Consider the following 15,267-nt stretch of genomic DNA (forward strand, 5'->3'; position numbering starts at 1 on the left):
CAGTAGTGCTCTTGCTCACTCTGCAACCACTGGTAGCATTGGTCATATAAAATAAGTACAATTCTTTTATGCGGAGTAGCCTAGATCCACTCACTGCCAGACTTGGATCGCAGAATGGGTCAGGTTGAAAGGAACCACAGTGGGTCATGCAGTCCAACATCCCTCCTTAAGCCTGGTCATCCTAGAGCACATGGCACAGGATTGCATCCGGGCAGTTCTTGAATATCCCCAGTGCGGGAGAGAGAATCCTTTCCCGGTAGAGGAGCTTTGCACATTCGGAGCGTGCCGGGGTGATGTGAAGATACCAGGCGCGTCCATTTAAACAAGCAGACACAGATGTAGCCGGGCGCCAAGCTGCGCCTAGGCGCGTGTCAGTGCCGGGATGCGGCAGCCGCGGGTTCCTTCGGGACCGAGAGCGGTGCGGGGCCGGAGGGCGGGAGGAAGGGGCGGGCGGGAGCGGCCGCCGCGCGGGAGCCGCGGCCGCGCCACTCGCGTCCCTCCCTGGCGGCCGAGGAGGGAAAGCGAGGGACGGGCCCGGCCCCGCCCGCCGCGCCGCGGATTGGCCCCCGCCGCCTGCCCGCCGCCCATTGGCCGCGCCCGGCGCCCCGGCGCCTCGCCATTGGCTGGCGCGGTTTTGGACACCAAATTTAAAGTTTTTAAAAAGCGCCCGGCGCGAGCGGGACGCACTCACTGCCTGCGGCGGCGCCGGCGCGGCCCTGCAGGTGAGCGCGGGGCGGGCAGCGAGCTCCGCCGGGAGCCGCTCTGGGGCTGCAGGGCTTCACGGCCAGGGCTCCGCTCTCGGGCCGGCTCGGGGGCAGCGGGGCTCCGCGGTCAGGGCTCTTTGGCTGGGGTGGCGGGAGCTGCCGGCGTACGTGGTGGCGGGACCGTGCGGATGCTAGCGGCGGGACCGGATGGACTGGGGATGGGGATTCCTGGCGGCCGCCCGGTCCCACTGCTCTCTTAGCCTAGCCCCGCAACTATCCCGCCGGCGGGACGGGATGGGACGGGACGGTGGAGCATTGGCGGCCAGGGAGCGCCCCGATCCCGCCAACGAGTCGCGTGTGGGGTGGTCCCGGCTGCTCGTCGCACTGGTGGGGTCGAAACCGGCCGGGATGGGGATCGCAGCCCGGCTCCCGCCGGCGGGCAGCGGCAGGCGGGGAGGCGCCGCGCCGTGCTGTCTCCCGCCCGCCGGCCACGCCGTCGGAAGAGCATCTCCCCGGCGCGCTCCTCCCCGCCCCGCCACCAACGATTTAGGGGGCATCCTCCACTGCGGGGGAAATCCTCCATTGCGAGAGGCCCCCGAAGGCGCGGGGTGAAGTTCCCGGGGCCGTGGGGCACGGCGGAGCCGGGACCCGGTCTACTTGCGCCGACCCGGGCCATCTTGAGCGTTGGGCGGGAGAAGCCTGACAGCGCCGCGGGGCCCCGCGGCTGAGCCCGCTCCTTCGGGGGTCGGGGCAGGCCCTGGTGCACCAAACCGTGATTTGGGGACATTTTCTAAATCATCAGGATTTCAGCCCAAAAGCTTCTCTGGCCGTTCGCAGGGAAGGGGGAAGGGGACAAGAAGGCTTAGGAAGGGTTTGCATCTCTTCTCCCAACTCACACGATACAAAGCCATAAGCCTATTTGTTCCTTTCTCCAACCGAACGTAGGTACAAAGAGGGAAGTTTTTCTCTAAGTCGTTCATGGGGCAAATTTTTCTCGTGGTTCTTTCCAAAACTGCTGGAAGTGCTTAAATACTTTAAAATGTTTACTCAAATCGAAGATCTTTTATTTCCTACGGATTGCAAAGCATGTTGAAACTTATTTTCCCTTTAGATTTAACTGGGGAGAGATGACCTCCTTCTCCCCTTCAGCTTTCGCCCATCCCCCCGCAATTGTTAATATAGTTAGCACCACATTTCGCGGGGGAGGGGAATGGAACGGGGCAAGAAAAGCTCAATTCCCCTATAATGTCTATCGATCTCCCACCCTCTTTAAATCATGCTTAAACCTTTATTTCACTGACCATTGTTTAAGTATGGCTGCTTTCCTTTGTATTTTACTCACACATGTGAGCACTCAAGCTTTTCCTGTGCCACCCAGCCTCCTCCCTTCTCAAAAATGCCAGATATCTGTCTGCAGCAGCAGCATTGCTTCTGGTCTTGGATGCAAACTTCAGGCTTCTCTGGCCTGCACAGGCCTGCGGTCACTCATGGACCCTCTGCCACTGGTGTCCCTTGCAGGGACCTCAAGTGTCTTGACTGTTGCTACCTTTATGGTAGGAAGTGGAAGCACTGTTGTGTCTCATCTATGCTGGTGAAATGGTGACCAAGTAAATAGCTCAGTCAGTTTTCTTTCCCTAGTTATATGCAGCATAAAACTAGTTTTTGGGAAGATCTTACATAGGTTTAATCAGTGGCTGTTCAAATCCTTAGTTCCATTAGTTGTATTTTAGACACTAGAGGGTGAGTCAGATACAAGCATAAAATTCATAATGCAGAAGAGAAGCATGATAGAGTCTTTATAAGAAAAAGAATTTGTGATCTAGTTTATGCTGTGTTTTCATACTGCCCTTGTTTCTTGCAGAATACAAACAACAAAATGAAATCGAACCTTAACCGCTCTTGCAAAATGAAACGTGATTTTGATTGCACGTCTCTTCGTGCTGGGTTTGCACCATTGAAATGTGCTGCGGAGAAAGCAAGACTGGAAAAATCCTGCCCCTTGAATTATAAAGAATGCTTTTGTAAAAGCTCTGCAGAAGAACATCAAAAAATGCTCCTTAGTGACTCATATCATGCAGCTACCAGAAATCTAGATCTTGAAGATGGAGAAAGACCCATACATAACAAAGAAAACAACCAAGTAATCCAGAGACTTGATGAAGGTATCTGTGAAATGGAGGCAATGGAAAGCAGTAAACTTCATGAGGACAGTGGTTATTCCTCTATGTTAAGTACTCACTATGCTGATGCAATAGAACATGAGGATAGTTTACCTTTGGCTGGGAATCTCTGTGGTACACCAAAGCATTGTCTCATGAAGAACCAAAACCAAGAACAGTTTTCAAAGAAGACCCTGTTGCCAGTAATCCATTATGAAGAAGTGATTTGCTCAACTTTGAAAAAAAGTGGTAAAAGAAATCTCAAGTCTTGGGCTGCTGTAGACAGAATTGTTTCTAGGGGAAAATTTGAACTTTGTAACTTAATTGGAAAGAAAATGGGGCTGGATAGAATAGACATTCTTGCTGAACTCTTCCAAAAAAATCTGAAGCATATATTATCAAACATTTTAAGGCATCTCAGCGAGATGGATTTAGTAAAGTAAGTATGTTGATGTCATTGTATTTCACTGGGAAAGGAAAAAACATAATCAGATGTTTTAATGTTTTAGATATGGAGCTTGTGACATTTACTCAAGGTTTAGTATTACGTGTTAATATATTAAAACATGAACTGACAATGTAATCCATGATACATATGGAGAATTTGTCTTTTCCCTAAAAGGCAAATTAAAGACTACAACAGTGAACAATTTCTATCATTATGTAAAAGAAACAGGTTACAGTTATTCTTGCTATTTAATAAATCTCTTTCCTAGGAGGCAACTGATGTGTTTGTATTGTTGTTGCAGTTTTGCCAAAGTCAGCACAACATGGCAGAAGATTCTACAAGAAGATAAATGGATTTTCCAAGTGTATAACAGAGCTGTGAAAAACCTTTCTGTAAGTTTCTTCATTGAACTATCAGTGGTTTTCTGCTATATCAAGTCTCCTCCTACGCTTAAGCGATCACAGAAAAAAGTTTCTTAGGTTGAAAACTGTGACTGAATTGTCTTAGTTTGTCCTGTTAGGATGCCTTGTCTCAAGCATTGCTAGTTACATCAGGGACTTTGGGGACCCCAAGGAAGGTTGACTGAGAAGGTGACCCAAGGAGAGATGCAGATGTTTTGAAGAACTATCACAAGTCCTGCGTTACAGAGAAAGGCAGTAAGTAGACAGTCATTGCCAGCACAGCCCACCGGGCAAGCCCTAGAGTCTCCTAGCAGGGGCTTGCTTGCTTCAGCATCCCCACTGACCCAGAAGGGAGGAAGACTGAGATAAATTGCTCAAGTTGCTCTGTGAATCAGGGTCTCCGTTTATAGCAGTAGTCTCTGAAGTCCACCATACCTGCTATGGAAACTGAAAAGCTTTTTGCACTATGAGCTATTCCTAATGCCTTGTTCTATGAAATAAAAACACTTGATCCATCCACACTAGACTAGCATTTTATCAAGTCAGGATTCTTAAAACACTAACAGTGTTTTTCCTTCTTGAGAGATGGAGAGACAGAACAAACAAAGGCTTAGGATCTACCACAGGATAAGGTTGTTAACCAGTTTAAATTTTGTGTAGTATTTTACAGTGCTGTCGCGGTGAAACATTTGTACTGAATATTCATCCCATAAAGTTTGATTTCTTCCGTGCTATTGTATGCTTTTTTTTTAACTTTAACTGGAAACTTGAAAAATTGGTGGGTGGAGTTTATTTTTCCCAAAGAAAGCTTCAAGCATTCCTCTTCACAATAAAGAATTGGAAGTACTGATTTTTGCTTTAAAAAACGAAAATGAATAGGTTACATGCTCTGCCTAAATAACTGTGTTAATATGAAAGTAGGATTATGTACTAGAAGATGGTTGGTTTTTGACCAGGAACTAGGGAGCTGTTCTATGCATTTATAACAGAAGTGACTGAAAGTTATGGTAAAATAAGTAGCACTCCTTGGTGTGATGCTTTATTATTGGAAACCAGGTGGAAGAATCTAAAATTACTTAGTGACTTCTATTAAACAAAAAACTCTCGTAAGTTCTCTTCCCGAATTTAAGTCTTTGTTTTTCTTTTCATTAGAATGTCACTAAGGCACCTGAACATGCTGCAACAAGAGAGTACGTTCTCTACAGAGTGTCCTTAGCTTCCATTCAGAAAGCAACCCCACCAAAATACTTGAACAAAAAAGGCACCAGATCCAAAGAATCTAGGAATCACAGCAGGCTCACAGAGTTTTCTGAGGTAAGTGGCGATTTCCACTGATCTTTAATTTCTCTCATGTTGTCTGTCAAACAATCACCTCGTAGAGCATATTTTTGAAAGTAGCATCTCCAGTTTCAAGTGTTTGTAATTCGTGTTAGTATGGCTGCCAAATTTTGCTTAGTGTGCCTATTTTAAGACCATGTCAGAAGCTACTGGAAAGAATATTGATATACTGGGATGTCTTGCATCCTTTTTTTTTTTCCTCTTAAGAATTTCACTTAGTGAATTTTTTTTGCTTAAATTTTGTCTTGTCAGATATTAAAAAAATATTGGTAATTTCCTGTTGTTTTCCATGAGTTTATTATAATCAATCACATATTTTCCAGATAAGCAATATCACAAAAACTGTCAACTTTGCTTCAAAACTGATGGACAATTAGAAAAAAAAAAAAAGAAAAATATCAAAGACTTAATAGTTCTTAGTTTCAATTAAAAAAAAAAATTAGCAATGCATATTTCTTTTAATCGTTCTGTGGGGTATTTTGTGAACCTGGCATTAAAATTACTTTTTAACTACTTATTTATAGTGTCTCACATTTGTCAGTAACTGCCAACAGCCTGTTTCCTCTTCACCTTGTTTTTTTAGGCTGTTTTTTTTTCCTACATACTTGAAATGTAGACCTGTGCCTGTATCTTATAAGACTTTTAAAAATGCTTATTGAAAGCAATTTCTTGTTAATAAGCAAAAGATTTTCCTAATAGAAAAAGGTTTTATGCTCAAGTCTTATTCTGCAAATTGATGCAATAAGAGAAGATGATGAAAGGTCACTGGAAAGTATAATCAAGATGCTGTAATACTACTATATAGGACTTTGTAGCATCAGGAATGTAGAAGTACAACTGTTCAGTAGGAGTAATAAAATTTAATTCCTGATATATGCATCTATACACAACTACATCACCATCCTTGAATGAGGTTTGGAAGATTCAGGAAGGCTGTTACCCTCATTGCTCTGGATTTAGCCTGTCCTTTAACTTTTAAATTTTAAGAATTTTAAATTGGCTACCCCTATTCCAGTTCAAAATACCTGTAATTATATTCCTATTATTCCTGTTCTGAACTCCATCAGAATTTGATGCAACAAGAATTAGGCTAAGTTTTTAGTTTGTCTCCTTACATTAGGAGAAGTTATAATATGTTTGTGGCACTAACGTAGTATCAGGAAATGTTTGGAGAGTGTATTTACCCTCTACTCATGATTTTCTCTGTGCTTTTTCCAACAGGCTGCCAGGAACCTCAAAAACACTGAAAGCCTTAAAGCCTGCCATCGCTGTGGCTCACCTGCCAAGTATGACTCCTACCTCCAAAGAGCAACGTGCAATCGTGAAAGTTGTGGCTTTGACTTTTGCACTAAATGCATGTGCAGCTACCACAGCTCCAGTGACTGTGTGAGCAGCAAACCAGTGAAACACAACTCTGCACCAGGGCCGCTTCCTGGGACTAAGAAAAGCAAACAGAATCTAAAGAGATTGTGATCCATCCCCCCAGTACAAATTGGCAAATGTCCCAAAAAAGGGGTTTTTTTAAGTCATCCATGAAGAGAATGCTTTCTGCTATTCCATATTCATGAAAATGGTTAATTATGTTATTCGTCTGTTAATTTAATCATCCTGCTCAGAAAGGTTTTAAAAACCTTTCCAGTGCTGTCGAGTGAGGTGAGTGAAGCCCCTTTTAATGTGAAAATATGAGGGAGACTAGATTTTATGGTTTTTCGAAGCTTTGCCTTTGATTTTAAAATGTGGACATTCATAATAACACTTTCTCTGATGGCTTCTCTTATGTGAATCTGAAATTGCTCTTCATGTCTTCTTTCATTTCTTGAACCTTTTCTAAGTTCAAAAAAAAAGTACTGTATGTTGGCTATACTGCTAAAAAATACTTTGACTTTTTTTTGAAATCACAAGCTAATTTTAATATTTGTATATATTTGTAAATATTATTCATATTTGTCTTGTAAATGTGAAAATAAATGATTATTCTCAACAACTTGGTTGGCAAATCTGGCCTTCCTATTTATCGTCCTAAGTGCTTCTCATGCTCTTTTTGCATGTTTTCTAGTATGTGCTTCTTTAAATTGTTGGTTCAACAAAGAACAAGTCCTCCTGGGTTTGTATAAAACAGTGTACTGAATCCATTGTCATGTTGTATTCCTGCATCTAACGTAAAGGCTCTTATCAGTAATTGCCTATAGTGTCAAAAGTGCCAGCACTTCCTTTTCATTTCAATGGAAATTTTTCTTTTGGCTGGATTTATGCTGCTGTTGCCAAACTAGCTCACTGTCAGCAAAATATTCCTGATCCCACAGTAAAGAAAGGCAAGCTTTCAAGAAATAGACTAATATTTTTGTGGAATTATCTGGGGTGGTTTTTTCCCTCTTGGGTAAGTAAATAACTGACTGGGAGCACTGCACTGTAGTCCTGCTCCTTGAACTATAATGTGTGTAGTAACAGGACAAGTGGGAATGGCTTCAAAGTTAGGAGAAAGTACATTTAGATTAGATATTAGGGAAAAATTCTTTACGGTGAGGGTGGTCAGACACCAAAACGGGTTTCCTTAGAGAAACTCTGGAAGTGTTTATGGAGCTCTAAACAATCTGGCCTAATGAAAGGTGTCCCTGTCTGCAGCAGGGGAGTTGGAACTAGATGATCTTTAAGGTCCGTTCTAACCCACACCATTCTGTGAATCTGTAATCCTATTATACTTTATTTTGGTATTTAGATAGTACCATATTGATATATATAAAACCACAGCAAGTGTTAGGCTGAGCACACAGAGATAAGAAATCTTACAAGCAAAATTTGTTAAAATTTTCATCTCTACTGAAATTCCTGTGTCCTAAAGAGTGCAGATAATGTGATGTGAACAGAAATGCTATTTCCTATAGTAATTTCAAGGAATATGGCACAGGCATTCACTTGTAGACTGCACTGTAGGATACATCTTGAATTAAAATCATGTGTTTTTAAATTGAATGTGGTAAATCAAGTGTACCTTTTCATAGTTTGGAGCTTACTAAAGAAACAATGCACTTTCTAGTAGGCCTAACAATCTGTACACTGAGTAAAGAACAGCTGCTCTTTTTCTTCCTTTTTTTTTTTTTTATTTTTAGCTGTAGAAATTATCTGTTCATGAAGAATTTTGAGAAAAATTCCTTGTTACCTCCAGATAAGAGAGAAGATATCGACATTTTTTACTAATTTCTGAGTGATAAGGAGCAACTATCTTTTACCTGAAACCTTGTTAGAAAGGTCAAATTATTTGACTTAATGAAACTTTGGTCAAGCTGTAATGGATCTGCTGCAAAACATTGTCGCTATTTTCACTTGTCCAACCAGTTTTGATTTATATGATCCTCAGAGTCTTGCCTACCAGCTTCAGTTTAAATCAGAATAGACATTCAAGATTGCAGCCTTCAACAAGTGAGTGACATCTCAGTGTTGAGTGTCCTGATCCAGATCAAGAGACCTTGATCTGTTATCAACAGTTCCAATTTTCTTATGCATAGGATCTGTTAGGGTGGTACAGCTATTTCTTTATCATAATCCTGCCCAGCATTTCAAACCTTGCTCAATAACACTGAGCATGGAGCCTGAATAAAACCATGAATCTTACTGAAAGTAGCAGGATGTTTGGTCTCCTCATAAATTTCAGTGAATGGTGAGCTGCAGAAAAAGGTGGACAATCAGTCCCCACCCAGGCCTGCTAGCCTCTGCTGCTGAGGGAGAAAGCAGGTCCTCAAAGTCAGGATGATGGGTGTTACTACTAGTAGGTGCCCCAAGGAGTGCTGAGGAGAGTGATTTGTGTGCCAAAGGTGTGAAAGTCGTAGATGCAGATTGTTGTGAATGTCTCTGCTGAGCTATCTTGGACTTGCCTTTGATATGCAATCGTTGTGAGTCATACCTAGGGCAAGAGCAGGGCAATTGCCATATGGAGATCAGTACTCCTCAGGTACTGCAGCTGTTGTCAAAAAGCACTTTCAAACTCAGCAGTTGGCAGCCCCAGTGACTTTGCAGGAATGTGATAAGCTGCTTACCCACACTGCATACTCCTTTCAGATCTACACAGGGTGATGATAAATGCCTGCAGGCTGCCAGAGTCTCCTGGTGCAAGTACAGATTTCTTCCAGTTGCTTACTTATCTCTAGCAATGGCTCTGCATGGTGAAGAAGGGTGTGACGTTTCTCTGCTGTGTAAATTGCTGTGTCTAGCAGCTGTTCCCCCCAGCCTGAACAGCTGTGAAGACAGATTATTCCTTCATACTAATGCTAGCTGGGAGACAGACAAAGGTAAGCATTTAGGACTTTCTGAAATCAATATTTAGTATCTGCATTTTTCAGGTCTTTTTTCTTGCAGTTACAATGGTGTCCTGAAAACCCCAAAGAGCTGCTCGAGGTGCTTGCACCTTTCTGCAAGTCATTAAAGGCAATTTCTGCTCTCGCCACAACAAGGAGAGAAGCTGAAGAGAAGTGCCTGATAGTGATGATAGTCACTTGTATAAACAGGGACAAGTTTGGATGCACTTATCAGTTTAATATGTCCTCCAGCAGAAGCCTTTGTGCTTTGAGGACTGGGACATGTAAGAACCAAAACGAGAAAAAACAACCCTTAACTCTGCAGCTACTGGCACCGTAGCCCAGTTGGTCACCTCGGAGCCTGATTTCTAACATGTTGCAAAACTGCAGCAAGTGCCAGATACGTTCTCCCTAGCCAAAGGTTTCACTGCAAGTAAGCAAAATTTTAGCATGTTGAATTTTTTTAAGTGTGTAATCATAGTTTTATCAGTGACCACTCTCAAAAAATGCTGTATATTTAGCCCTACAATATAAAGTCTGCCCTGACTTAGAGACTGTAAAAAGATGGAATCTAGATTAAGATTCTAAATAAGAATTCTATTCCCACCTCCCAAAGCCAAGGGCTTTCCTGTTGAGGAAATTATGTTGTAGTATAGGGATTTTTTAGAAATGAAATGTGTTCTGGAAAGGGAAAACCACGAGATGGTGCTCTTGACTCACTCACTGCGTGAAGTTGGATTCACTGAAATCCTTTTGCTGTGTTCGCAGAGAGTATATTCCCTTCTCCCCTATTAACAGTAGCTGTAGATGTAGTTACTACAGTCATGGGGAATCTGATTAAATCTGCAACCAGACAAATTCGATTACTGATTCTAATATTTGTTTCAAACATATTTGTGTAGGATATGTATACCTTTGCTAACCTTAAAAATACAAAGGAGCCTTTCATAAAGCTCTGTTGTGTGCAAAATGCAGGTGCCTTCTTCAAGGAGTGATTAACTGCCCTAAACGTGAAGTTTGTTTTGCCCACCTTGTGCCCTCATAGTGACAACTGGAGAACAAAGTCACCGCTCCTAAGCAGTGGGTGCAAGCTATCCTATGAAGCCATTGGTGCAGGTCTGGAGGAAGAGGCAAACAGAGCTTTGCCTGGGATTTGACATAGTGTTCCTGTCTGATGGAGGTTTGGTGAACATCTCAACAGCACAACTACTGTGGTGCCACCTTGACATGTCTTCTGGCAGGTGCTAATGGTGCCAACTTGCAAAATATCTGACAGTCACAGCATGCATACATCACTTCTTGTAGAGTGCCTCCACTGTGCTTCTGGAGGGGCTGGCATCTGGAGCTGAAATGCCATTACCTGAATGCAAGGATGGACCAGGCCACTGTAATAGAGGCTTGATTTTTGAAGACACTTGCCATCATGATGCCCATTCTCATATATTTGAAATATGAAGATGAGGAGTTACAGAGATGAAAGACTCCTTGTGAGTCTTTACCTAAGGAGGTACAAATTGTCAGGGCCACTCACTTTTAGTATAACCTTGTCAGAATGGTTTCTCCTCTGAAGTAGTCCATGGGAACTTAAGGGTAAAAAGGTCAAAATATAGTGCTGATGTTCCCAACACAAAATAAAAGCAGCTAGGCTCTATGAACCTGCTAGCACAGGCAGAAATAGTTGCAGGACTTAAATGATGGAACAGACATTGTAGTGGCCACTGAGATCATTCAGCAGCAGCTGGGGTTTTGTCCTTTAAGGTTTTATATTGTTCTGCTTTTTGCATTCAAAGCTGCCCTCACAGTACCTCAGTCCAGCATTCAAATTAGCCATCTGCAGCCTTCAGCCAGCTGCAGCGTCAGGGCCAGGCCATGGCCTGAAGAACAGCCCCAAAGATGTCACCTGGCCATGCAAGTGTATGTCTGGGAAGAGGGAGGGAACCCTGCCCCTCCACTGCCCTATTTCCCACCTCATAAGTGCTGGGCTAGCTTTTGGGATGTGCCCTTGGCTAGTGTAACTGTGCCAGGCCAGGGCTGAAAAACAAAGGCCTCTGGGCATTTGATATTTCCTCATAGCCACACCAAGGGAGTAATGGTTCATGCTGGTTTAGAGATAAAAAGCCTCTCTGGCTTCTTTAGGCCCTCAAGTCAGACTCACACTGAAAGGGTCAGGGGTGTCTCTAACCTAAAGTATTTGCTGTGGGCATATAAAGGTCAGGCAGCCCCTGGCTGCTGTGCAGAGGGACTGGGCTCAGGAGACGCTCGTGTGTTTCAGGAGGAGGTACAGCTCTTCCAGGGCTAACGCATGGCATCTACACCTTCACATGAGGGACTGGGGATGGATACAGATGTGGTGGCCACCACCTCCCAAAACTCCCCTCTGCTTTCTGCCCATGCTAGCTCTGCGCCCAGCAGAGAGTGCAGTGCCCCTGCTCAGCAGGGATCAAGGCTGCTTCCAGAGGCTTCACTGGAGCTGGCTGATGCATGAATCATAATGCAAACATGATGACACAAGAGCTCTGAGACTTACCTCTTGTGTTTAGTGTCATTTTCTCAGGGTCTACCTTGGCTCAGTTAATTACATTGTACAGCAGATTTTTGTTAGTCATATATAGATCTAATTTTCAAGATTGTCCCTTGGTACCAAATTAGCAGAGAAAACATCAAGTGCAATTTGCTTACAAACATACTTTAAACACCAGCTGCTTGTAAAAATGCATATGATGTTTGTAAATTAAAAAGCTTTGTGTTGCCTTAAAAATACTTGCAACAGGGAGCATAACATTTACTCTCTGCAACATGTTTACTTATATACTCAATAATAAAAAAATCTGTGTGCCAGTAAGAAATCCAGAAAGTTTGAATTGCTTCATGTCCCTTTCTTCCTTTGTGGCACATCATGGTTGTGTAAAAAAATTGTGATATTAAACTGTAGTAGTAAGAGCCCTCTGAAGCAGGGTAAGAAAACATGTAAGCTGTCATATGTTTAAGATAAGTAAATCAGTAGGAATACCACAGGACTTCCAATCTCACTGTATATACTCTAGCAATGGTTTTTGGCAAAATAAGCAGTTCATGTTTGTTCTGATCTCCTCACCTCTGTTAAATAGTAGTTATATTCTTAGTATTTGTAGTTGATATACAAATGTAAAATATATAGAATAAGACATCTCAATGTCTTACATCACTACCACAGCCCCACCACTCTGCTATGAATTAACCATGTAGTAGATAAAAGTACACCTTTTAGTGTACACCTCTTAGCGTGCTAAGACTCATAGATTTATTCTCTTGTCAGTAGTGATAATCTTGACTTTTCTCAACACTCTTGTAAATAGCTTATATCCTGAAGGCTGACTTTCTTAAAAAGATTAAGATGACTTTTTTACTGCTTAACATATCAGAACAGAAGACATATTCTTTCCTTGGCGTAACAATCAAGAGCAAGACTTTCACTGTTCATACAGAACCCTTTATCCTCACTATAGCAATGTTTTCCCAAAGTATCTCATGTAGATGATAATTCAATATATTGCATTATGTTTACATGCCAGTCTCAAATATGATTAAAATTCTTTCAGGTTTCCTATCCATACACATTGACACTGAAGCAAATTAAATGCCTTTTTGGTACTTACTTTACTGCATATCAATTTCTGAAATTCTGGTGACCAAAATCAAAGGTACTGGTTGTGCACGTCTCAATAAGATTTGTATTTTGTGTTACCTGGTGCTCAAACAAGCAATGAAACTTCTGGGAATGTGAAGGGTCTAAAAAAGAAAGATTACCGGTTTAATTAATTAGTGTTTGAAATTTGGTTACTTTATTGCTGATATATATATATATAAATACAGCTATAGATATACAAAAGAGATTGTATGAAATGATAAAACCAGGCTCAGCTCATTCAAGACCAAGCGAGGGTCAGAGGTAACAAATACCTTTATTTTTCTTTCTCATATGAAATTCACCTTTTGAAGCAATTTCTTAGCGCAGGTAAGTGATGTACACTTGCACAGCCTTTCTAAGTCTACATCACATAAGTCTACTGCTTATGCAGATGATAAAACCAGAAATTTCTTATCCTCTATAGAACCAGGATAAATATTTATCACTGCTGACTGGGCTGAAATAGTTGTCATTCCAAGTGAAAACACATGTGACTTGACCAGTGGATTAGGCTTTCAAAGTTTAACAGATATTAATTATGGAGAGGATGGTAGAGGGCAAATATTGCTTTTCCTTTGCTATCTTTCCTGAATAAATTAAGTATATGATTTAATATGGGCTTACAAGGACTGTAAGCTAAAAAAGAAAAGCCATCAGCTAAATTACTATTTATTTCTATTCCTTTGATCTTAAATTAGTAGATTCTTTTTCAGAGAAATAATTAAATATAATTGTAAGGTTCAAAAATATATCTGAATGGTTTCATTGCCATTTGAACAGAAATTCTTTCTTATGAACCAATTAAATTTTTATTCAGGGAATAAGGTTCTCCTATTCCAGAGTTATCTGTATATTTAATTCCCGTTCACAGAAGATTTATTCAATTTCAAAACAAAATACATTACACATAGAAATTAGAAAGTCTCTGTAAACTATTGTGCTAGGACTTAGTTGCAAGTAGGGACATTATGCAATAAATTTTTTTAAGTACTGAGTTTAGTTGTAATTTGCAGAATTTTAAGCTTATATTTTTTTACCCCTTTTCAGGATGTAAAGTGTGAAATGTGGGAAATGTTTAATCCAGTATGATAAGAGGTACTTGCTTTAAAAAATCAGATTTTAAACTGGTGTGTAGGTGAGAGTGTTCCCTTTCAGCCCACCACAAGTATCACAGTTTGCTGGTAGTAAGCCATACACCTGGTAGAAAAAGTTTGAAGGATTAGAAATTAAAAGAAGTCAGCAAATATTTTGGCTATCATCTCCAAGACTTGTTCAAAGCCAGTAAGAAAGCACATAATTTTAAAAATTAACGTGGAAGGAAACATGATCCAAAAGGCTTCTCCATAAGCTTGCCCTTAAGGGCATGAAAGCTCAATACAGGATTGTGATACACAGCCTACAGGCAAGAAATTGATCCATAAATCTTTGTAAATTAAGCCAGTATTTGTGTTACTGAAAAATGGATTTCATCTGCCGGTGAACTCAGAACACTCATAGGCACGATATTCTATCCTCTGTAGGAGCTCGGTTTAGAGATGCTGCTATATTATATTAGAAGCTGCTACAAAATTGCCACAAAACCCCCTACTGTATGTATTTTCAATGTCATTCTAGTCTTGATGTGTTTTGTAGGTAGTAAATGTTAACTCTGAGGAGGATGAAAAGGCATCGTGATAATTTTTGTATTAAACCTCAGTTAGCATGACTTAAATTCAGAGTAGTAGTAGCATGTAGGTTTTTTAATTTATGCTAAAATTTAAACACCATGGAAAGCACCTAGAATATATAATTTAGGAGATGTGAGAGATCATAGAATTTAGTCCAGACAGTACAGGACATGTCTATAATGAGACTTTATTATCTTCTTTATATATGCTGTGTAATTTCAAATTTTTTGATTTAAAAGGTTGGGCAATTTTAAAATAGTTGTCTGCTTAATATGCCTTTGATTTTCATCACCTTATTCTAGCAATGCTGATGACAAATTTCAATACTTTTCAGAATATTTTACTATTTTTCAAGCTAAGACTTTCTGAGTCAGCAGACTCAAACTTTCACAAGGTCATCTTACATAATGACCACTGGGGAAAAACTCCAAAAGAAAAACACTTATTCCCAACAGCAGAAAAAAGTTTTAATAAACCTTTCTGCATCCCAGAGTATTCAGAAATGATGAAATGGAACAAAAGTTGCCATCTTGAAGTTTGGTATTTATTACTTGGAGTCCACCAGTGTAATGTCCATGTCGTGAACATAAAACA

General features: G+C 41.2%; 1 protein-coding gene across 1 annotated transcript; it reads left to right on the forward strand.

The window, feature by feature from the left end:
* Positions 1 to 2,566: 2,566 nt before the first annotated feature.
* Positions 2,567 to 6,945, forward strand: FBXO5 (F-box protein 5). The gene is made up of 4 exons (XM_053973253.1): positions 2,567 to 3,302; positions 3,613 to 3,703; positions 4,865 to 5,026; positions 6,272 to 6,945. Exons 1-4 carry the CDS (start codon positions 2,581 to 2,583, stop codon positions 6,521 to 6,523), a joined length of 1,227 nt encoding a protein of 408 aa, XP_053829228.1. The 5' UTR covers positions 2,567 to 2,580; the 3' UTR covers positions 6,524 to 6,945.
* The last annotated feature ends 8,322 nt before the right edge of the window (positions 6,946 to 15,267 follow it).

This window comes from Vidua macroura, chromosome 3, assembly GCF_024509145.1.
Source record: "Vidua macroura isolate BioBank_ID:100142 chromosome 3, ASM2450914v1, whole genome shotgun sequence".
In the NCBI taxonomy this organism is placed as follows: Eukaryota; Metazoa; Chordata; class Aves; order Passeriformes; family Viduidae; genus Vidua; species Vidua macroura.